Raw genomic sequence first — 24,755 nt, forward strand, 5'->3', positions numbered from 1 at the left:
GGTGTGAGGCTGCTCAGTCCCCCAGCTGGTTGGGCAGAGCCCGCGGGTCCCTGCGGAATAAAGGAAGGAGTCCAGCCACCAACTGGAGCAAATAGCTGTAGACCAAAGTTTATTGCGCAATAGGTTCAAAGAGGAAATTTGAACCCCGAGGATGGGGTGACAAGGACTTTTAAAACTTTCCCACCACATCCCAGAATACAGTTCGAAGGGGAGGGGTTAACCTTGGCAAACATGTCCAGACAAGTCCTTGGTACAAGATTAGCATAAGCAGACATGGGAGGGCAAGACTCAGGTATAAGATGAGCATAGAGAAATATGTCTTACGTACCACCACCCAAAAGTACAATAGAAGTTCCTTTGCATGTCTGGAGCCTGAGGCGAGTCAGGTGATGAGATTTGGCTTCCTTTGGCTAACAATGAGCCCAGCAGTTGCCCCCTCTGGGAACTTCCTGGAGTCCTTTTTTCAAGGGGAAAATAGCTTTGGAATGGAGAAAACTGGCAAAGGAGATGATTTTATATTATTTTTAAAGCTAGGTAACTTCCCTGAGCTGTCAGGTTGAAAGGATACATTCAGGCATAATATTTGTAACATTTAACTTTAAAGATGTGCCCCCCCCCCGTAATTTCCGTAACACCTTCCAACTCTGCAATTCTATTCGCCTATGACTTGCTGCTTCAGGCCTCTTGCTTCTGAGATGTGACCTCTTGGTTTGGGATGCAGTTCCTGCAGACGTCTCTTCCTGGAGAAGCTTTGACCCTCCTTCCCTTCCCTTTCTCAGGGATCTGGCCTTCCATTAGACTTCAAAACTGCAGGCAGCTTCTCTTTTTTTATACTTTTCATTCTTTTCCGTGGCTTCTGGTGGTGTTCTTTTCTTCTTAAAAATGGATTTATAAATAAGTGTTGATGCAGACCTTTCATTTACCAGCCAGCATCTTTAGGAAATGTCAAAGCATTTTGCTTTGATTGCTGAACTTCTAAAATAAAGAACCCCGAGGGTGCAAGAGGCAAGCGCTCCCCACATGCAGAAATATACCGTACTTTTCCTTGTATAATACTAAGGGTTTTTTAACTAAAAAATAATGTTAAGGGGGGGTAGTCTTATACACGGGGGCAATCTCCCCCCATTTTCTGAATTTTGACTCTCCCAAAATAGGGGGTGTCTTATACATGGGGGCGTGTTATTCACGGAAAAATATGGTATATATTTTTATGGCAATGTTGTCTAATCCCAGGGGAGGCTTGCCCTCTAGTGGCCACCCCAAGTACTGCAGACTCCCCCCTTTTATTTTAACAGGGTTTCTATGTGGTTCTGAAACTCTTGCTAAAGTTATGCAGAGTACTGTTCCGAGTAGTTCTGCTGGAGGAGAGGAAAGTGCTCTTGAGCATCATGAACATCTGGATCGCCACTGTGAGAAGAGGCCTGGTTCATCAGGCTTTCCTTGTTCTTACACACAGATTTTTAAAAAAAAGTACGGTTAAGGTGACTGGGCAGCCTTGCTTTGTTATGGACATTATGGCACAGAATGACTGGCTGATATTGCTTCAATGGGAGCAAATTGCTGGAGACAATATGCTGGAGATCTGTTCTGAGTACATTGAATAGAGGAGCAGAGCTTTAGAAGGAGATGTACTCCCTGCCCCATTCCACTTAGGGCTTGTTGTTGTTGTTGTTTAGTCATTTAGTTGTGTCTGCCTCTTTGTGACCCCCTGGACCAGAGCACGCCAGGCACTTGTGTCTTCCACTGCCTCCCACAGTTTGGTCAAACTCATATTTGTAGCTTCCAGAACACTGTCCCACCATCTCGTCCTCTGTCATCCCCTTCTCCTTGTGCCCTCCATCTTTCCCAACATCAGGGTCTTTTCCAGGGAGTCTTCTCTTCTCAGGAGGTGGCCAAAGTCTTGGAGCCTCAGCTTCAGGATCTGTCCTTCCAGTGAGCACTCAGGGCTGATTTCCTTCAGAATGAATAAGTTTGATCTTCTTGCAGTCCATGGGACTCTCCAGAGTCTCCTCCAGCACCAGAATTCAAAAGCATCAATTCTTTGGCGATCAGCCTTCTTTATGGTCCAGCTCTCACTTCCATACATCACTACTGGGAAAACCATAGCTTTTACTATACGGACCTTTGTTGGCAAGGTGATGTCTCTGCTTTTTAAGATGCTGTCTAGGTTTGTCATCGCTTTTCTCCCAAGAAGCAGGCATCTTTTAATTTCGTGGCTGCTGTCACCATCTGCAGTGATCATGGAGCCCAAGAAAGTAAACTAGGACAGGGGTGCCTAAACTTTTTTTCAGAGGGCCAGATTTGATGAAGTGAAGATGCATGAAGTTGTTGAGCTTTTTTTGGGATTTTACCCGAGGAAATTAACAACAACAATCTTTATTACGGTCCAGAGACCCAACAAATCGTTACAAAACAATACACAATTCATACAGCTTACCTCCAGGTTAAACAAGCATTTTGTTCAGAATATAGGGATCATTGGTTCTTGCAGCCATCGATAAAAACTTTGCCACTGCTAATGTTCTAGCATTTGTCCGGTCTTCCAATAGGAACCTGACATAGTGAGCCTCTGATTTTCCCGGGAAAGGTACTAACAAGGGTAATATCAGTTCAGCTCCGGCTTGCTCATATTTTGCACAGTGCAACAAAATATGTTTTATGGAATCGATGTCTTGAGCACATGAGCAAAGTCTGTCCTGGTAGAGAACACCTCTCAACCTGGCACATTAACTGCCACAAGGGCCGGATTAAACCGACTGGCGGGCCATATTAGGCCCCCAAAACAAGACTTTGGACATGCCTGACTTAGGGTCCTTGATGTAACTTGTGCAAGTGTTCGCATACACATTGCAGAGGCAGAGAGTTGACCTTGGAGCCTTCTTCCCCCATGCCTGCATTTCTGCAGCAAAACATTTACAAATAAACCCAATGTAGTACTGCAAAATCCCACAAGCCTCCAGAACGCTCTCTTCCTCCTAAAGGGAGCCAGACCCGGGTCTTACTGTCCCAGGACCTTCCCACTACTTGGGGGCAGCACAGAAGCAGCAGCAGCCAGGGCTTGTTCACCCGTGGGTGCTGGTGGCAGCTATTGCAGCCAGGAGATGAGACTGGCCAGAAACAAGCCTTGCACACTGTTAAGTCAGGTCACTTTCCCGTTGAAAGATGCAGCTTGACAGAACCATTGGCAACTAATAACTCCTTTTGTTTTTAGAGGGAAGCACTTCAGCTCTCAGATATGTTTCTGTGCTCCTGCAGTTTCAGAAAGTGTTTCAGGTTAATACATAGATTCAGTGGCGTAGCGTGGGGGGTGCAGGGGGGGCCGGCCGCACCGGGCACAACATTGGGGGGGGCGTGCTCGCACTCGCAGCTTTCTGCCCCCTGCTAAAATCCATGGGTTAGGGGGGGCAAATTACTTGCCTTGCCCCGGGTGCTGACAACCCACGCTACGCCACTGCATAGATTATTGGTTTGGTAAAGGTAAAGTTAAAGGGACCCCTGACCATTAGGTCCAGTCGTAGCCGACTCTGGGATTGTGGCGCTCATCTCGCTTTATTGGCCGGGGGAGCCGACGTACAGCTTCTGGGTCACGTGGCCAGCACAACTAAGCCGCTTCTGGCGAACCAGAGCAGCGCACGGAAACGCCATTGACCTTCCCGCCGGAGCGGTTCCTATTTATCTACTTGCACTTTGAACTGCTAGGTTGGCAGGAGCAGGGACCGAGCAATGGGAGCTTACCCTGTCGCAGGGATTCGAACCGCTGACCTTCTGATCGGCAAGTCCTAGGCTCTGTAGCACAGCGCCACCCGCATCCCTTATTGGTTTGATATTTTAATATTAATTTCTAGCCGCCATTCTAATGCAGAGTGAGGAGCAGAAGGAGCAGCTTCATTTCAACAAGTTTTAGAAGTTCACTTATAAAATAAAAGTTCACATTGCAGGGGGATGGAGACCCTGCAATTCTGTTTTCTCTCACACACTTTTGGCTGATGCGCCTTCTAGCTCAGGCTAAGATGTCAGGAGTGGGTCTTGCTTATTTATTTATTTTATTACATACTACTACTACTACTACTACTAATAATAATAATAATATTTTATTATTATTTATACTCCGCCCATCTGGCTGAGTCTCCCCAGCCACTCTGGGCATACACTCTGGGTGTACATTTAATTATATTATAATTTTATTTATTACATTGTAAACATTGCATTTATCACAGGAGCCCGACTGCTCTCCCTCCTCTTGCAAGGGACTAGTGCCCTTTTTATTCCAGGGGGTACTCAAGGGTGTGCAGTACCGGCACCTCTTTTGTTGTTGCCCAAAAGTGTGGCCCAGAGTACCAGCACCTCTGCTCTTAACCACAGTTAATGCTAAGAGGGATTGCAAGCTTTTGGAAAACGTCCAGCTCTGCTTTCAAGTCCTGGCTAAGACAGGGAACCTCAGTCAGGAGTAACACTGGCTCAGGCCGTGCAGAAGTTTGCTCCGTAGTTAAGGCTCTTGCAGGAAGGTGATTGTGGGAAGCCGATTCCATTGCAGGCAGGATCCTGGTCAAGGGAATATTTGCCTGGCGGTCTGGACCTGCCCTAATCCCATGAATGTTTCTGCCTGGCTGGCTCTGCCACTCGCCTCTTAGGGTCTCCTGCGTTTGGGTACCGAACTGAATCCTCTCGTGTCCAATCCCTGCAGAACCTCCTTTTCCTTGGTCGGTGCAGAATGTAAATTGGACTCTTGGCACCACCATCTGGCTGAAAACGGAAGGGCGGCTGCTGATCCCTGCCTCGGACCGCACCTGGTTGCCGTGACTTGCAGGTTTCTGAAGTTTAGGGATGGCCGTTTGCGAGGCTCTAGGTTTCTGATCTGTAAGAATGCCCTTTTGTTTGGGTTTTTGCTGCGTCTCATTGAGATCAGGCATTTAACAGCTGGCTTGCTGGACGAGAGACCGGAGACAGCGGTGGCAGCAAGCATGGTTGGCATCTGTCTCAGGAGACAATGGAGGAAAGAAGGGAAACCATTGGAAGTTTGCAGCGCCTGCTGTGGCCATAGAGACCAATGCGGGAGAGACATGTTTTGTTGCAGCCGGGGCAGAGGAAGGTGTCCAGTGGGGCTTTTGCAGATGCCCCATGGCATTTCTTCTCTCTGTTCCCCTTTAATCAATGGTTTTGTTTAAAGAAGGGACTGTACACTCAGGAGGAGATTTAAGGGGACAGCCCTTTAGATATTTGAAGATGGCTCTCGTATCTCTTCTCAGTCTCTGCCTTTCCAGGCTAAATATACCCAACTCCTTCGACTGTTCCTCATCAGGCATTGTTTTCCAGGCCCTTGAGCATCTTACTTGCCCTTCTCTGCACACCTTAAAAGATAAAAGGAAGGTCTTCTTCATGCATCACATAGTTAGATGCTGGAACTCATTCCTGCAGGAGCCAGTGATGGTCTCCAATGTGGGTGGCTGAGGGCTGGATAAATTTATGGAGGATAAAAGTCTAGGAAAGGCTACTAGCCGTGCTGGCTACTCTCTGGATACAGGAATGCTGACCTAGATGGACCATTGGCCGGATCCAGCAACCTCTTCTTATCTTCTTATAGAATCACAGAATTGTAGAGTTGGAAGAGACCCAAAGAGTCACCCAGTCCAACTTCCTGCAGTGCAGAAATCATAGCCATGTTCTTTCAACATTTATTTTGGACTCAAAGCTGTCCTTGGAGGCGCAGGTTAATTCTGTGTCCAGGGCAGCTGTTTACCAGCTCTATCTGGTACGTGGACTGAAACCCCACCTTCCCGGACCCTGTCTCGCCAGAGTGGTGCATGCTCTGGTCATCTCTCACTTGGACTACTGCAATGCGCTCTACGTGGGGCTACCTTTGAAGGTGACCCGGAAACTTCAATTAATCCAGAATGCGGCAGCTAGACTGGTGACTGGGAGCAGCCACCAAGACCACTGCACTGGCTCCCAGTACGTTTCTGAGCACAATCCAAAGTGTTGGTGCTGACCTTTAAAGCCCTAAATGGCCTCGGTCCAGTATACCTGGAAGAGTGTCTCCACCCCCACCGTTCAGCCCGGACACTGAGATCCAGCGCCGAGGGCCTTCTGGCGGTTCCCTCATTGCAAGAAGCCAAGTTACAGGGAACCAGGCAGAGGGCCTTCTCGGTGGTGGCACCCACCCTGTGGAATGCTCTCCCATTAGATGTCAAGGAAATAAGCAGCAATCTTTAAAAGAAATCTGAAGGCAGCCCTGCTTAGGGAGATTTTAATGTTTGATGCTGTATTGTTTTTTACATTCGATTGGGAGCCGCCCAGTGTGGCTGGGGAAACTCAGCCAGATGGGTGGGGTATGAATAAATTGTTGTTGTTATTTAATTATTTGTATATCTATCCTGCTTTTCCTCTGAGCCTCCTTCCTTCATTTCATCATCATGTTTGCCAGGACTGGTGTGAATTGTAGATCAGCGCCTGGGGGGGTCCGGATGCTCCCCACAGCTCCTGCAGTGCAAAAACCACCCTTTGGAGCTGGGCCCCGGGGGGCCTGCAGAAGCTGCCGCCCCCCATGGCATCAGGGCCAGCCAGCCGAGCCTCCTCCTGGGCATCTTGGGGCCTTGGCACACCGTCCTTTGGTGTGGCAACGTTGCATCGGCACAGGAGACTCGTGGCTGGTTGGTGGCACCTGGTTACGGCCGAGCTTCCCTGCTGACGCTGCTGCCTCCTGTCCCCATGTGCCCTTTCCCCTCCTGTCTCTGGTTTTGAAACTTGCACAGCCCCCTTGCGCTGCTGTGAGTGGAGCAGAATGCACACCCCTTTCCTCTCCCTGGATCACGGACCGTAGGATCAGCTTGTTAATGAGGAATTTGAAGAGCCGTGCGAAATGCTCCCTGCGCACCTGTGAGCTCTCTCTGGCAGCCGGAGATAAGCTCATTGTGCTGCCTTCAGCATCTCTGAGAACGAGGCCTTTCTCAGGTTCAGCGTTTGAGCAGGTAGGCTGTCGCCCGGTGGGGTTCAGTTTCCTTGGTTAGCAGAGACCATGGTGTTTTTAGGGTATATGGCCCTATTTGCATGTATGCGCAACCTGAGGTCACAGCGTCAGCACCCCCAAAAGACCTTGCTTCACCATTCGTCAGCTCCTAATGGTCCAGCAATAAAACTGCTAGCGCATTTGCAAAGCTAAGCAGGGTCCGGTATGGTTTCAAATTGGATGGGGGACCGCATCTTGAGATTCCTGCATTGCAGGGGGTTGGACTAGATGACTCTGGGCGTCCCTTCCAACTCTGCAATTCTGTGATAGTCTCGGCTTGGGATCCAGCACAGAGAAAGGAAGTCTCTGTGTCTCCAACGCCCAGCCTGCTTCCAGCTCAGCTCATACCCAACTCTCTGGCTATTCTTCTCCTACCTAGAGGCTGGCGGGGGGAGGGGAGAAAGAGAGAGAGAAACAAAGTCTGCCCCCCCCCCCCAATTTGTTCTGTGGTGCAGAGCAACCTCTTTGGTTATGCGAAACTTGGCACTTAGCTAGTCGGCCAAAGCCATTGCCTAGACAAAGGGGCTGGCTTGGCAAATTGGCACTCCTACCTTCTACACCCCTGCCCGCCAAGATTGTTGTTGTTAAGTCGTTTAGTCATGTCCGACTCTTCGTGACCCCCTGGACCAGAGCATGCCAGACCCTCCTGTCTTCCACTGCCTCCCGCAGTTTGGTCAAACTCAGTAGCTTCAAGAACACTGTCCCAGCATCTCATCCTCTGTCGTCCCCTTCTCCTTGTGCCCTCAATCCTTCCCAACATCAGGGTCTTTTCCAGGGAGTCTTGTCTTCTCCTGAGGTGGCCAAAGTCTTGGAGCCTCAGCTTCAGGATCTGTCCTTCCAGTGAGCACTCAGGGCTGATTTCCTTCAGAATGGAGAGGTTTGATCTTCTTGCAGTCCATGGGACTCTCAAGAGTCTCCTCCAGCACCAGAATTCAAAAGCATCCATTCTTCGGCGATCAGCCTTCTTTATGGTCCAGCTCTCACTTCCATAAAGTAAAATCTCTCACTGCCTCCGCATCTTGAGATCCCTGCATTGCAGGGGGTTGGACTAGATGACTCTGGGCGTCCCTTCCAACTCTGCAATTCTGTGATAGTCTCGGCTTGGTATCCAGCACAGAGAAAGGAAGTCTTTGTGTCTCCAACGCCTGAGCTGCTTCCAGCTCAGTTCATACCCAACTATTTTCCTCCTACCTTGAGGCTGTGGGGGGGGCGGGGAGAGAAAGAGAGAGAGAAAGAATGTCTCTTTCCCCACCCTCCCCAATTTTTTCTGTGCCACAGAGCAACCTCTTTGGTTATGCGAATCTTGGCACTTAGCTAGTCAGCCAAAGCCATCGCCTAGGCCAGGGGTCTGCAACCCGCGGCTCCGGAGCCACATGTGGCTCTTTTACACCTTTGCCGCGGCTCCGGGGCGAATACTAGCGAGGGGAGGAGGCGCATTGTGCGCCCCGACACTCCCCACTGTGGTGGGCGCTGTACTGGCTGTGACGTCACATGGGGGTGGTGCGTGCGTTATTCATGCACCGTCCCAACGTCACCTTCCCGCCCACCCGCCTGCCCGCTACATTGTAAGGGGCATGTACGCTGGTCACTGCATTGAAAGGGGGCATGTACGCTGGTCACTGTTTTGAAGGGGAGTGAAGAACACACACACACAAAAAGGTAACTTGTTAATTTAACGTTTATTTCTATGAGGAGGAGTAATTCTGAGGGGTCAAACAAGGAAATAATAAAAAAGTGACAAAAAAGTTATTTTTATCATGATGAGTTTTGCGGCTCCCAGTTTTTTTTCTTCGGAAACGGGTCCAAGTGGCTCTTTTTGTCTTAAAGGTTGCAGACCCCTGTCCTAGTCCATGGGTAGGCAACCTAAGGCCCGGGGGCCAGATGTGGCCCAATTGCCTTCTAAATCCGGCCACAGACGGTCCAGGAATCAGCATGTTTTTACATGAGTAGAAAGTGTCCTTTTATTTCAAATGCATCTCTGGGTTATTTTTGGGGCATAGGAATTCATTCATCCCCCCCAAAAAAAAAATATAGTCCGGCACCCCTCAAGGTCTGAGGGACAGTAGACCGGCCCCCTGCTGAAAAAGTTTGCTGACCCCTGTCCTAGACAAAGGGGCTGGCTTGGCAAATTTGCTCTCCTACCTTCTACACCCCCACCCTACCCAAAATCGGGTAGCAATCGGAAGGGACTCAGGGCATCACCCCCCCAAAAAATAATGTTATTATCGATGACCGTGCGTTTCAGAAATGTAAACCGTACGATTATAAAGTTTGGAACAAACTCCCAAGGCAGCCAACAATAAATATTATTACAGAGTGGGGAAAGCAAAACCCTTAAAATATCACAGATTAAATTCCAGGCCCCCTCAGAATGGAAGAAAGGAGAAAAGCTGCCTCAGCAGCGGAAAGTAATAAAGCGCCAAGTAAAACTGTCTGTGCAGAAGTTTTCCACAGATAAAAAGCAGGCTGCTGTTCTTTGGCAATTTTAATAGGGCGAGTTTTGTGGAGGGGGTGGCGTTGGGCTTGTGTTGGCTGCTGGGAGGCTCCTGAAAAGAGATGGAGGCCTGCAAGGGATGGACATTCAGGATGAGACCCGGCAGTTTCCAGGCCCTGAGGCCACGTGTTTGGCCTCTGCTCCATTAAGGGCCACTGGGATTTTCTCTCTGGCTGGGACATGCCTGCTACTGGTTTTTTTTTTTAATTATTATTAGTGTTGTTGTTGTTGTTGCATTAATATCCCCCCCCCCCATCCTTTCCTCTGAGGAGCTCAAGGTGGTAACATGGCTGTTCCCCTCCTCACTTTATCCTCACAACAACCCTGTGAGGAAGGTTTGGCTGAGAGGCAGCGATTAATAATAATAATAATAATAATAATAATAATAATAATTTATTATTTATACCCCACCCATCTGGCTGCGGCTTCCAATCAGTGTTAAAAACAGTACAGCATTAAATATTAAAAACTTCCCTGAACAGGGCTGCCTTCAGATGTCTTCTAAAAGTCTGGTAGTTGTTTATTTCCTTGAAATCTGGTTGGAGGGCGTTCCACAGGGCGGGCGCCACTACCGAGAAGGCCCTCTGCCTGGTTCCCTGTAGCCTCACTTCTCGCAATGAGGGAACCGCCAGAAGGCCCTCGGTGCTGGATCTCAGTGTCCAGGCTGAACAATGGGGGTGGAGACGCTCCTTCGGGTCTACTGGGCTGAGGCCATTTAGGGCTTTCAAGGTCAGCACCAACACTTTGAATTGTGCTCAGAAACGTACTGGGAGCCAATGCAGATCTCACAGGACCGGTGTTATGTCGTCCCGGCGGCCGCTCCCAGTCACCAGTCTAGCTGCCGCATTCTGGATTAATTGCAGTTTCCGGGTCACCTTCAAAGGTAGCCCCACGTAGAGCGCATTGCAGTAGTCCAAGTGGGAGATAACCAGAGCATGCATCACTCTGGCAACACAGTCTATGGGCAGGGAGGGTCTCAGCCTGCGTATCAGATGGAGCTGGTAGACAGCTGCCCTGGACACAGAATTGACCTGCGCCTCCATGGACAGCTGTGAGTCCAAAATGACTCCCAGGCTGCGCACCTGGTCCTTCAGAGGCACAGTTACCCCATTCAGGACCAGGGAATCCCCCACACCCACCCGCCCCTGTCCCCCCAAAACAGTACTTCTGTCTTGTCAGGATTCAACCTCAATCTGTTAGCTGCCATCCATCCTCCAACCGCCTCCAGACACTCACACAGGACCTTCACTGCCTTCACTGGTTCTGATTTAAAAGAGAGGTAGAGCTGGGTGTCATCTTCCAAGATTAGCTTCCAAGGACATCCAGTGAGCTCCATGGCTGGGTGCGTATTCGAACCCTGGTTTCTCCCAGGTCCTTTCCTGACACTCGTAACTACTATTCCACACTGCCTCTTATTTATTTATTTATTTATTTATTTATTTATTTATTTATTTATCTGTCCACGCCTTTTCTTCCCCAAAGTGGTATTAAACAGCGTATTAAAACAATATCTACTGTAGAGCACAGTGAAATATCTTAAATCAGTCAGAAGGCAAAACAATTGCAGCCAGTTGGAAGCCTTCCTGAGCTTCCAGGATCACTGAGCCCCTAAATCCCTCTTGCTTTAGGGACCAGAAACCTGAGTAGACGGTGAGAAAAGCAAAGAAAGCCGACCCCCGGCAAGAAGAATTAAGGGCCTGGAGATTTTCTAGGTGTGCATAAAGGTAAAGGACCCCTGACCGTTAGGTCCAGTCGCGGACGACTCTGGGGTTGTGGCGCTCATCTCGCTTTACTGGCCGAGGGAGCCGGCGTTTGTCCGCAGACAGTTTTTCCAGGTCATGTGGCCAGCATGACTAAGCCGCTTCTGGCGAATCAGAGCAGCGCATGGAAATGCCGTTTACCTTCTCGCTGGAGTGGTACCTATTTATCTACTTGCACTTGATGTGCTTTCAATCTGCTAGGTTGGCAGGAGCAGGGACCGAGCAACGGGAGCTCACCCCGTCGCAGGGATTCGAACTGCCAACCTTCTGATCGGCAAGTCCTAGGCTCTGTGGTTTAACCCACAGCGCCACCTGCGTCCCCCATGTTTATGTTTAAATTTCTATCTAGCATATCACTTATGCAGCCCGGCCATCTGATTCTGATCACCTAGAAAGAGACACAAAAATCTTAGGAAAGTTTAAAATCTCTCTTCTCCTCCCTCCCAACCAACCCCCTTGGAGTGTTGTTCAGAGAGGAAGCCACAAGATGGCGCTGAGGGGTTTGCGAATTAAACCCCAACGAGAGATTTCTGCTTCTGTGCCGCACACTCCATAAGGAAGTGGTTTTCCTTCTATGCTTCCAAGGTGTTCGACTGCGATGCTCCCATAATGCTTGGCTTTCCCATGAATGCCTCACCTGGAAATGAGCCAGTTTGGCTTGGGGGCAGAAGTAGAAAGTAGAAAGAAGCATCTGCCATGTAATTATTATTATTATTATTACTACAGTGGTGCCCCGCAAGACGAATGCCTCGCAAGACGGAAAACTCGCTAGACGAAAGAGTTTTCCGTTTTGGAGGTGCTTCGCAAAACGAATCTCCTATGGGCTTGCTTCGCAAGACGACAATGTCTTGCGAGTTCCTGCTGGTATTTTTTCCTCTCCCCCCCCTTTTCTAAGCCGCTAAGCCGCTTATCAGCTGATCCGATCAGCAGATAAGCCGCTAAAAGCCGCTAAAAGCCGCTAATAGCGCTAATCCGCTAATCCGTCAATGGGCTTGCTTTGCAAGACGAAAAAACCGCTAGACGAAGAGAATCACAGAACGGATTCTTTTCGTCTTGCGAGGCACCACTGTATTATTTATTTGTACCCCACCCATCTGGCTGGGTTTCCCCAGCCACTCTGGCTGGCTTCCAACAAAGATTAAAAATACGTTAAAATGTCACACATTAAAAACTGAACAGGGCTGCATTAAGATGTCTCTTCTAAATGTCAGGTAGCCGATACTGGCAAGAGGGGGAAACGGGCAACTGCCTTCATTGGGAAGAGTTTTTGCGGGGTGGGTGTCAGCAGACTTTTCCAGCAGGGGGCCGGTCCACTGTCCCTCAGACCTTGTGGGGGGCCGGACTATATTTTGAAGGGGGAGAAGAAATTCCTATGGCTCACAAATCACTGGCGGAGGAAGAGGAGTGTGGGGGGAGCCCCTGGCAGCGCGATCCCAGTGGGGTACCATCGCGGCTGCCCCCCAGCCTGCACAGGGGGCCACGCAGCATGCCACACCCCCAGGACGAGTGCCAGCCCTGCCTGCTCTCCGCCACTGCCACAAATAACCCAGAGATGCATTTTAAATAAAAGGACACATTCTACAGTCATACCTTGGGCTGAAGTAGCTTCAGGTTAAGCATTTTTGGGTATCGCTCTGCGGCGACCCGGAAGTAACGGAGCACGTTACTTCTGGATTTCGCCACTCGCGCATGCACAGATGCTCAAAATGACGTCGCACGCATGCGCGGAAGCGGTGAATTGCGACCCCCGCAGACACGGGTTGCGTTCACTTCAGGATGCGAATGGGGCTCCGGAATGGATCCTGTTCGCATCCAGAGGTACCACTTGTGTAAAAACACCAAGCAGGCCCCACAAATAACCCAGAGATGCCTTTTAAATCAAAGCACACATTCTACTCATGTAAAAACACTCTGATTCCTGGACTGTTCGTGGGCCGGATTTAGAAGGTGATTGGGCCGGATCTGGCCCCCAGGCCTTAGTTTGCCTACCCATGAAGTATAAGGTCTTCCACCTTAAAGGATGTGCTCAACATAAAAGAAAAGAAAGTACGCAACATGATCAAGTATTCCAAAAGGACTGGAGCAAATTCATTCGATATTTGAAAAATCACTGTAAACAGTTAACATCAGTTTCAGGGTTGTCTGAAGACTCGCAATGAGGAGGTTTTTTTTACCTTTTTGTATTCATGTAAATTTTAACGTCCTAAGTAATGAATGAATTAGAATTGGAAAATGTATAAAATCCAATGATACAAAGGTTGAGTATGAAAGCCATGAGGCAGGAGGGGAGGGAGGAGATTGGCTCTAAGGAGCCAGAGGGACAAAGTGGATCAGAATGATGTGAATGTATATTATTAAATGGAAAAACCTATAAAAATTATTTTAAAAAGAAAAGAATAAAGTACATGTGTGCCTGGGTTGGCAGCTGGGGGGGGGGCATGAAAAATGGCTCAAGCTGTCAAGGCAAGGCCTGGATGAGGTCAGAGAGGAACACAAGCCAAGCTGGGAAGGATTTTTAAGGGATTATGGGATGTCCTGGGACTGAATCGCAAGAGGGTAATCCACGCTCACTCCTAGAGAGGAGCCACAGCCCACATGCAGAGAACACGTGAAGTGGACTCCCCTGGCCGGAAAAAAGCTCTTTCTCAACAGGAATGTCTGAGGACCAGATCTGTGGTCAAGCTGCAAATTCAGGATTCGGGGGGGGGGGGTAGGGTTGCCCCTGTGGCGTAATGGAGGGTTGGGGAGAGGGAGACCTGAGTGCTGCCCATTAGGGCGGTTCATAAATTATTATTTTTTGTTTGAAAATGCATGCTGCAAAGGTCTTATCTTACTCCAGTAGGGATTGTATAGCTGTATCTAAACTTTCATGCATATTAGTTAATATCTTGACGCTCCTCCACTGAACTGAAATTTCAGCCTTCGCGACATAGGAAAACGGCCAAGTAAACAGCTATTTTCATCACTTTATGACCGATTCAGCTTTATTTTGCAGGAATTGCATTTGTTTTAAAAAAAATAACAATAAAAGATGCAGAATACAAATTGATACAACAAAAACCAGTACTTAAAAAAAAACCTTTTAATGATGATAGTATTGATATTGAAATCAAAATGTGACTCATACGATCCTACGGCAATTCTACATTTAAGCAACTGGATAGGGGAATGTTGAATACCAACTTTTATTATGACATAACTTAATACTAATAATGACATGTAAAGTTACATTTACATTACTTCAAGAATAAAAAAATAAAATAAAGCGGTGAATGTGAACTATTTTGGGACAAAATCCTTCTTTGGTTCCTGTTTTGGGTATTTTGCCCGATTCTCCATTGATGTCTTTATAGTTACATCACGTCGCTTCATACCAACTACATTCTGACTTGCTTTTGTCACTCCTTGACAGCTCTCTCCACCATTTGTGCGCGACACTTAAATTTAGGTGCCCATGCATACATGGTGGGCTGGGTGTGCATATGAGAAATTCCCTGAAGAGAGGAGAGCTTTATGTCAGGAAGAAAAACAGGCTTGATGGTGTTCAGTTTTGTGGGAATGTTCAGGGGTGCAGGAGAGGATATATTGTTTAATCATAGCCTTTGTGTTAACAAATTCACAATTTAGCAGAGTAACATTCTATAATAACTATAATATTCTATTAGTAGATAGGTAGCCGTGTTGGTCTGCCATAGTCAAAATAAAAAAATTCCTTCCAGTAGCACCTTAAAGACCAACTAAGTTAGTTCTTGGTAAAGAACTAACTTAGTTGGTCTTTAAGGTGCTACTGGAAGGAATTTTTTTATTTTTTATAATATTCTATAATAGCCTCTATAATAACTGTTCTGGTATTTCCCCCTTATTTCCTCATAAAACATAAGACATGACACAATCTTCTATAAAAGTATAAAAAGGTTTACTCACACATCATTCTGTTCACAATAGGATCCCAGAAGGCAGACTTAGCTTAGAAAAATAACATACACCTGGAAACTATCTCATAAGGAGACAGTCCCTCTGGAAGCCAAGAGGGCATCTTTGGCTAATCAGATGTTGCTTCTTCGATGCATGTGGTCAAAGGGAGAGAGAGATGGGTGCCCTGCCCTGTGCTTTTGTCCTTACCTGCACAGGTGAAGCCACGCCCACCTCTCGTCACATGCAGAGGAAGTCTGTCCCAGCCCAGAAGGAAACAGGAAGTTGACCTGCTGGCTGGACAAACATTCCTCCCCATGTGTAAACATGTTCACTCTAGGAATGTTGTACTTGACTGCTCTTGTGTTTCACATCCCACGGGGATGTTTCCCCACCCCACCCCCTCTTGCAATGAGGGGGCGTTCAAATATGCCAAACTTCAATCTATGGCCTGAAATAGTGTCCTCCACCCAAAACAAACCCTCCTGGCTTGGTTCTGCTGCATGTCTAAAGAGCCTAGTGTAGAATTTTAGAGTTGGAGAGGGACCTCTTGGGGCCATCTAGTCCAACCTCCTGCAGTGCAGGAATCTCAGCTAAAGACTCCCTGGCAGATGGTCGTCCAACCTCTGCTTAAAGGAAGGAGAGTCCACCACCTCCCGGTTTAACTGTGGAACAGCTCTAACCGCCAGGAAGTTCTTCCTGATGTTGCATCAGAATCTTCTTTCTTTGCAACTTGAAGCCCTTGGTTTGAAAAAGATATTTATTAAAGGTTTTAAACAATGAATCACCAGACACATAAAACACCATCACCAACATAGAACAAACAAAAAAGCAAAAAGCAAAAACATTAGCACAGAATAAATAAAATACAACATAATCAAGTGTCAAAGAACCATATTTCCAAAGCCTTTTGGACTTCCTCCCATCTCCCTTTCCTGCGTTCCCAGTTATAAAGTTATAGACAGCAATTCTTCACCTTCTTTCGACTCTTATTTTGTAGTTTTCAAATATTATGTCTCCAATTTTAAATATTATTATCAGATACTTAGGTAATTAAATTTGACATAATATTAATCAAGATTTCATCATTGTTCTTATGTATCACTTATTTTCATACTTCTTTCAACTAAGTTATTGATGCCATATTGTTTTCTATCCTGCATCATCTTAACATTCATACAGTTTACAATATTTTTGCAAATAGTCCTTAAACTTTTTCCAATCCTCTTCCACTGTCTCTTCTCCCAGGTCTCGGATTCTGTCAGTCATTTCTGCCAATTCCATATAGTCTATCAGTTGCGTCTGCCATTCTTCCAGAGTGGGCAAATCTTGAGTCTTCCAATGTTTTGCGATGAGTATTCTTGCTGCTGTTGTCGCATACATAAAGAAAGTTTAGTCCTTCTTTAGCACCCTTTGGCCGTCAATGCCCAAAAGGAAGGCCTCTGGTTTCTTAGGGAAGGTATACTCAAATACCTTTTTTAGCTCATTATAGATTGAAGCCCTTGGTTTGAGTCCTACCCTCCAGAGCAGGAGAAAACAAGTCTCTTCCTTGTGACAGCCCATTAGATATTTGAAGATTGCTCTCCTATCCTCTTAGTCTCCTCTTTTCCAGGGTAAACATACCCAGCTCCTTCAAACGTTCCTCATAAGGCACCAGGCTGCAAGAGAAATATTCTGCTTGCTTTAAACTGGTCCCTGGCGTGGTTGCAAAGTATAGCGCAGCTTTCTGACCTCCAGTGCCAAGGGGAAGGTCTGGTCCTAACTCTTCCTCTTTTCCTTCAGATGCAAAAGTTGCTGTCGGTCTTTTGTCCTAAAATAACAAGCTGTCTGGGCTTGGCTTTGCATTGAGCATTCCGCTTAATGAGGCTTAATAAAGGGTTTTTTTTTTTTAAACAAAAAGGTAGACCTTGAACAGCATTTGCTATTTTAGGGAAAAAATCATTGCAAGATTGCTGACTCCCCCTGAATGGAAGAATTTGGTGGGAACAGGAGGGCTCTGTGTGTGTGTTTGGGACGGGGTTTGAGGGCTGGGAGAAGGATGCTGGCAGGATTTCCCCCCCTCTGACCCACGTGTTAGCGCTCCCTTTGTTGCATCTTGAAAATCTCTGGCAGGGAGCAGAGCGTCACATTCGTTGGGCATGTGATTTTAAAAATAGTTTCCCAAAAATAACTTCAAACCATCCCATAGGGCTCTTTTTTTTCCAGAGGCATGTTTATTTAACAGCACTTTAAAAAACAAAAAAAAACAAGGCAGCAATGTAAGAACCTCGAAAGGAGATCTTTCTGCCTGCTTTCCCCTTTTCTCCTACACTGCTCTTGTGTGAGAAATTTCGGAATGCCTTTCCCCTCCCCTTCCAAGTTCTGCTTTTCCGCAGCAGACTTCTGGTTTAGGTTTTTTTAACCTGGAAGGCTGACATTCCAGAGAAACCAACAGCCTCTCCCCCCCCCACCCCCTGTATTAATTTATTTGCACTATTTATAGTCTCTTCTTCATTGAGTGTTTTCAGTGCCAGAGCAGGGAATAAAGTCATAAAAATAAACAGAGGAAAGCAACATACAGAAAGTTCTGTTGCCATTTTTTCTTGATTTTATGGTTTTGCAAACGGCTTTGAGGTTTGTCTTTGTTACAGTCTAGCAATGTATACATTTTAAGAAATTAATAAATTGTGAAGCCATGTAGACAGGGCCAAGAAATGACCAAATGATTCTGTTACAAGACGCACAAGCAAAATTACAGCAACATCAATTAATATTTCCAATTTAATTTAAAACTGCAGTTGTCTGGCTCGCGGCTTAACACTTCCAGAATGCAGCTGGCTGTGAATTGCGGTCAGTGTCCTTGAGCCTTTTGTATTGGGATGGTTTGTGCATTGATACGCTTTCAGGATGGGGGGGGGAGAGAGAGAGGAGAGTCCTTTTGAGGAGCATACACTAATCTTTCTTTCCACTTCGAGATGGGTTAGGCCAGGGGTGCCCAAACCTTTTTCAAAGAGGGCCAGATGTGATGAAGTGAACAAGTGAACGATTTTACCCAAAGTTGTTCAGCTTTTAAAAGAATTTAATTGTTGAGCTTTTTGAGGGATTTTACCACAGGAAATAGAGATGCGAGTGGCGCTGTGGGTTAGACCACAGAGCCTAGGGCTTGCGGATCGTAAGGTCGGCAGTTCGAATCCCTGTTTCCGTGCGTTGCTCTGGTTCGCCAGAAGCGGCTTAGTCAGGCTGGTCACATGACCCGGAAGCTGTACACCGGCTCCCTCGGCCAATAAAGCGAGATGTGCGCCGCAACCCCAGAGTCGTCCACAACTGGACCTAATGGTCAGGGGTCCCTTTACCTTTAAAGGGTATTTAGGACACGGGTGGCACTGTGGTCTAAACCACAGAGCCTAGGGCTTGCCGATCAGAAGGTCGGTGGTTCAAATCCCTGCAATGGGGTGAGCTCCCGTTGTTTGGTCCCAGCGCCGTTACCTGCCAACCTAGCAGTTTGAAAGCACAAAGTGCAAGTAGATAAATAGGTACCTTCTGGCGGGAAGGTAAACGGCGTTTCCGTGCGCTGCTCTGGTTCGCCAGAAGCAGCTTAGTCATGCTGGACACATGACCCGGAAGCTGTACGCCGGCTCCCTTGGCCAGTAAAGCGAGATGAGCACCGCAACCCCAGAGTCGGCCACGACTGGACCTAATGGTCAGGGGTCCCTTTACCTTTTACCCCAGGAGATAAACTGCCATAGGGGCCGGATTAAACCGATCAGTGGGCCGCATTAGGCCCCCAAAACGGACTTTGGACATGCCTGGGTTAGGCAGAGGAGAGGGAACGCACTGGGATAGACCCAGCCCTCCATCTAAGTGGCCTGGGGAGGCTTCGATTATACCTCACCTATCAAGAGGGACTAGAAACTTGATCTGTCGCCCGACAACCCACACCTTTGTGCAGGGCTCTTCGCGTACACATAGTCTCAAAAGGCAAAAGTGCGCTGAATGTGCCCTGCTCTCATGTAGGTGCAAGGCTGACTCTCCTGAGCACCAGATTTCAGTAGTCATTTCTGAGTTCCTCTGGAGGAGGCAAAAAACAGCTCACCTAGAATCATAGAACTGCAGGGTCAGAAGGGAGAGATTTCTTCTCCCACCTCCTTCCTGCAGATACTGCCGCTGGTGGCGTTTGAACCCGGGCCTTTTCTGCCCGCCAATCTGGTGCTCTGTTGCTCTGGTTAAAAAGCCAGCAGAAGTTGTCCGAGAGGACAAAAGGGAGGGGGCAAGGTCGTGGCGCCCTGTAAGGCAATCTCCTGCAGAAAATAGTTTAGGTCAATGGGTTGGAGAGAGAGCAGGTTTTAAATACAACTGACATGTGGCCTTGGCCTCTGGAGTCGGGTGCCTGCGATCGATCGCGGAGCTCCGAGCCTGAAACCGCCCTGGTTTTGAAGATTTAATTCCCTGCAAATTGAAAAAAAGCAGGGAGGGGAAGCGTCCCAGATGATCAAAGCGCCAGCTCTGCGGGTGGATTTCTTGACAAGCTTTTCAGTCTCTCCACTTTTGATTCTCTGAGCGCATGAATGCTGTTCAGACTCCCAGCCGGGGAGGGAGGAGGGTGGCGGTGGCAGCGCCTTAGGAAGCACGCACAGCTGAGTTATCCTAACAAGGGGCCTTTGGGTCCTCTGCTGGATCAGGCCAGTTGCCCATCGAGTCCACCATCCTCTTCTCACAGGGGCCAGCCAAATGTTCCAAAGGGAAACCCGCAAACAGGATTCGGACACAAGAGCAACCCTCTCTCCTCCTGAGAAGGCCAGCTCCTGAAATTCAGAAGCATCGCTGCCTCTGACAGTGGAGGCAGAGCAGAGCCCTTATTCAGGACCTTAAGGTCCATGAATAATCATAGTTTAGAGGTCCCAGGCCCTAAGGAAGTCAGACTATCCTCCACCAGGGCCAGGGCCTTCTCAGTGGTGGCTCTGACCTGGTGGAATGCTCTGTCCCATGAGACCAGGGCCCTGCAGGATTTGACCTCCTTCCGTCGGGCCTGTAAAACAGAACTATTCCGCCTGGCCTTTAATTTGAATGCAGCCTGATCTTTTATTCCCCTTCCTTCCCTCCCTCTCCCATTTTTATGAAGAGCACCTGCCCTGAGACCCCACAGCTAATTCTCCCCTGGCCTCCTTGCTGGCCCAAGTAGGACCAATTCAGTCAGCTAGCCCTGGGAATTATCTAATTGATTTTTGATTTTTATTGTTATTCATGTTTTTATACTGTATTTTATGCTGCTTTTATAATTAATTGTTTTAAATTTGTTGTTAGCTGCCCTGAGCCCAGTTTTTGAACCGCGAAGGGTGGGGTATAAATAAAATTATCACCACCATCATCATCATCATCCTGGCTGGGAGCCCTTGGCAGCCTCCTCCTCCTCCATGAATTTCTCTAATCCTCTTTTAAAGCCATCTAGGTTGGTAGCTATCACTGCCTCCTGTGGGAGGGAGTTCCAGAGGCACTGTGTGAAGAAACAGGCAGTGATGTCCACCAGCTTGGATGGCTTTAAAAGAAGATGCGAAAAATTCATGGAGGAGAGAAAGGTTCCTAACTCTCAGGGCTGGGTTCTCACTCCCCTGTCAGAGGCAGCAAATTCTTCCGAATGTCACTTGGTAGAAACCGCACAAGGCAAGGATGTTGCTCTTGTGTTTGAAGCCTGCCTGTGAGTTTCCCATAATGGGCATCCAGTTGGCCGCTGTGAGGAGAGGGTGTGTTCCGGTCTTCTCATTGGGACTTTTCTGGGGGGTAAATGGGGCCAGAGTGCCTCCAGGATAGAGAGACAGATTGATCTAATAGATCTGATGCGTACCACCTGAACTAACGCCGAAGTGAACCACGCAAGCATCCAGACCAGCGCCATCTTTACGGCCTAACTTGACCAACAGATCAGAAGTTCCCCAATGCTGCCAATTATTTATTTGTTATATAACATTTACACACCACTGTATAAAAACGGTTTACAAAAGGGGAGAAAACAGTAAAATTATCCAGTTGACCGTGATAATTTAAGACATACTAAAGCTGCAATTCCTACATTGCAGGGGATGGACTACAATTCTGTGAATCTGTAAATAGTTTAAAAATACAAGCGATTGGAACTTGAAGCTCATATTCCCTTTAATAATGGTGACCTAGTTTTGATGACCACAGCAAGGATCTTGGCTGGATTGTAGGATTGGAATTTGCCATGAAAAAAACAGAGACATAAAAACCACCCGACTTCCCCAACTGTAGAGAACAGACAAGATCTAATATCCCTATAAAGGTTGCAGCAGACGCAGATTGTACAATTCCTGTAACTCTTTGTGCTTAACGCTTAGATTGCTAACATTTCCCATCGAGATGGGATTAGGTGAAGATGTTGCCCCTTCATGGTGGATGACAATGGGAAAAACTGTGTCCAGCAACCTTTGAGCAGCAGACATTCCCGCCCCATGTGGAGGAATGTGCCTTTAGGCAGACACCCTCTCCAGCAGAAGGGTTAACTCTCTCTCTTTTAAATTCATTTTCATTTAGACTTGAAACAATAACATTTCAAAATAAATAAATAAATACATGATTAATATTGACTCCCCTTTCCATGGTGCATTTATTACTTTCTTTCCCATTACATATTTTAATTCTCCCTACAAGTGTGAGCTCTTGAAAGGCATAAGGTCTTTCCGCTGCCATCTTATAGCAAACCAGTGAGGCTGAGGATGCCCTGCTCTCCTCTTTCTGAACTTCTCCTCCTTTCTCTTTGCAGGCATGGTGCAGAAACTTGACCAAAAGCTCCCGGTTGCCAATGAGTACTTGCTCCTCTCTGGGGGTGTCCGGGAAGGCGTGGTGGATCTGGACTTGGACGACCTGAACATCTACGCCCGCGGCACCGACTACGACATGGACTTCACCCTCCTGGTGCCGGCGCTGAAGCTCCACGACCGCAACCAGCCCGTCACCCTGGACATGCGCCACTCGGCCCTGTGCCACTCGTGGCTGAGCCTGCGGCTCTTTGACGAGGGCACCATCAGCAAGTGGAAGGACTGCTGCACCATCGTGGACCACATCAACGGGGCCACCAACTACTTCTTCTCCCCCACCAAGGTGGCCGACTGGTTCCACGACTCCATCAGCGTGGTCCTGTCCGAGATCCAGAAGAAGCCCCAGAGGGGGATGCCCAGGGTGGAGAAGGTGGAGAAGAACGGGACCATCATCTCCATCATCCTGGGGGTGGGCAGCAGCCGCATGCTCTACGACATTGTCCCTGTCGTGTCCTTCAAAGGTTGGCCGGCCGTGGCCCAGAGCTGGCTGATGGAGAACCACTTCTGGGACGGGAAGATCACCGAGGAGGAGGTCATCAGTGGGTTTTACCTGGTCCCCGCCTGCTCCTACAAAGGCCGGAAGGACAACGAGTGGAGGCTGTCTTTTGCCCGCAGCGAGGTCCAGCTGAAAAAGTGCATCTCCGGCAGCCTCATGCAGGCCTACCAGGCGTGCAAAGCCATCATCATCAAGCTGCTCTCGCGCCCCAAGGCCATCAGCCCCTACCACCTGCGCAGCATGATGCTCTGGGCCTGCGACCGGCTGCCCGCCAGCTACCTGGCGCAGGAGGACTACGCTGCCCACTTCCTCCTGGGCCTCATTGATGACCTGCAGCACTGCCTGGTGAACAAGATGTGCCCCAACTACTTCATTCCCCAGTGCAACATGCTGGAGCACCTCTCCGAGGAGACGGCCTTGCTCCACGCCCGCAAGCTCTCCTCGGTGCGCTCGGACCCGGCTGAGCACCTCCGGACTGCCATCGAGCACGTCAAGGCGGCCAACCGGCTGACGCTGGAGCTCCAGCGGAGGGGCAGCACCACCAGCATCCCCTCCCCGCAGTCGGATGGCGGAGACCCCAGCCAGCCCGACGACCGGCTGGCCAAAAAGCTCCAGCAGCTGGTCACCGAGAACCCAGGCAAGTCCATCTCCGTCTTCATCAACCCGGACGATGTCACACGGCCGCACTTCCGGATCGATGACAAGTTCTTCTGAGGGACGGCTTCTCTCCCCAACCCACCCCAGTTTCAGACTTGAGCCTTGGCTCACCACCACCCCAAGACCCTCTCCCTCCCACTCCCCTTTTTGGAATCTTTTTTTAAAAAAAACATATCCAGCTTAGATTGGATTCGCGGAGGACAAAATACAGACTTCTTCCTGGCTCTGCAGGATGGGGCAGTTTCTCACTGTTTCGTTTGCTGCTACTTTCCCCCTTTCTGGCCTGTGTGCCGCTTTTAAGGAATACCTGAAGCCACACTTCCTGGGTTTCCCCCTTTTCCTCCTTTTTTTGCAACCTTCTTTTCCGTGTCAGTCTTCTGTTGCGTTTTTCTTCCCAGAGCTCCCTCCCTTGACTCCGAGGTCATGAGTGCGAGGAGTTCCAGAAGGGGATCTTTTTTGGGGGGTGGGGGGGGTGTTGTGGCTTCCTTTCCATTGCTGGGGGGGTGGGGTCCCATTTTCATTTGCTGCATTTCTTCTTTTGCTCACCCCGAAGGACCGAGGCGGCTTTGCAAACAGTGACGAAACGTCCCAAACAATGGGGTGTTGCTTCCCACACACAGCCAGCCCCCCCCCAGTCACTTCTTCTTGAATGTAATAGCTCAGATTTGGACTTCTCGTGGCATAATGAAAGGTGCCTCAGCCCACTTCCACGCGGGGGAAAGGAAAACGGTTCTGGAATGTTAGTTTTTAGTGCGTGTAATTATTCAAAGCCTTATTTAAATGCTATTAAAGAACGTACCATTATAAATGTTCATTTGCACTAATGACATCATCTGCCGGCTTCTGGCTTCTTCTAAGGATTTTGAATCTGGGGTGGGGGGTTCCCCTCTTCCTGGTGCTTGGTCCCTGCTGCTTTCCTGGATCTACTGAGAGACGCTCCCGGCTGGCAGATGACCCCGTGGCCTGGATAGAAGGGCTTTGCAACGGAGCCCATGGATAAAGTCGCCTCCTTGCTTAGCTTCGCCTAAGGCCCCTTTCAGTTTCTTGCATCCGCGAGAGGCGGCCGTACCAACAGCTCCTGCTCTGTGGCCTCACCAGAGAATCCATGTGGGGGCCTCCCTGCTGGCGGAAGATGGGGGGCGTGCTTTGACCCAGGAGACCCGGCTCTGTGTTAGAGCCAAAGGGACTGAGTTCAGCTCCCAGCAGCATCTCTGGGGAGGGGTGGGAGAAGCTCTCTGGGGCACAGCTGCCGTCCGTGCCCACAATGCAGAGCCACGGCTTCCAGTGTCAACCAGTGTCAACTAGCATGAGGACTAGAACCTTGTGTTGCATTAAGGGGAACGGCTGTAGCTGCAGGCATGGACTTCAACCCTCACTGGGGTCTCGGAGAGAAGCCTGAAACCCTTGGAGAAGCTGCTGCCAGCCAGTGCAAACAATATTTAGCTAGATAGACACACACACACCCCTAGGCCTGGCTGGGAATAGGGCAGCAGACAGAGAGTCAGGCTATCTCTGCTCTGCTTCCACAGCTAGAGGCAGCCGTGCTTCTGAATCCCAGTTTCTGGAAACCACAGAAGGGGAGAGTATTGATCTTGTGTTCGAATTCTGCTTGGGGGTCTCCCAT

At 48.6% G+C, this 24,755-nt stretch overlaps 1 protein-coding gene across 1 annotated transcript in view; it reads left to right on the plus strand.

Moving 5' to 3' along the window:
- Nucleotides 1-23,943, plus strand: part of MB21D2 (Mab-21 domain containing 2) — a 62,776-nt gene extending 38,833 nt beyond the window's left edge. Inside the window, exon 2 of the mRNA XM_081190375.1 lies at nt 21,924-23,943. Coding sequence (XP_081046501.1) covers nt 21,924-23,188 — 1,265 coding nt within the window. The 3' untranslated portion in view covers nt 23,189-23,943. The remainder of the gene's footprint in view (nt 1-21,923) is intronic.
- The last annotated feature ends 812 nt before the right edge of the window (nt 23,944-24,755 follow it).

This window comes from Podarcis bocagei, assembly GCF_964188305.1.
Source record: "Podarcis bocagei genome assembly, chromosome: 4".
NCBI lineage: Eukaryota > Metazoa > Chordata > Lepidosauria > Squamata > Lacertidae > Podarcis > Podarcis bocagei.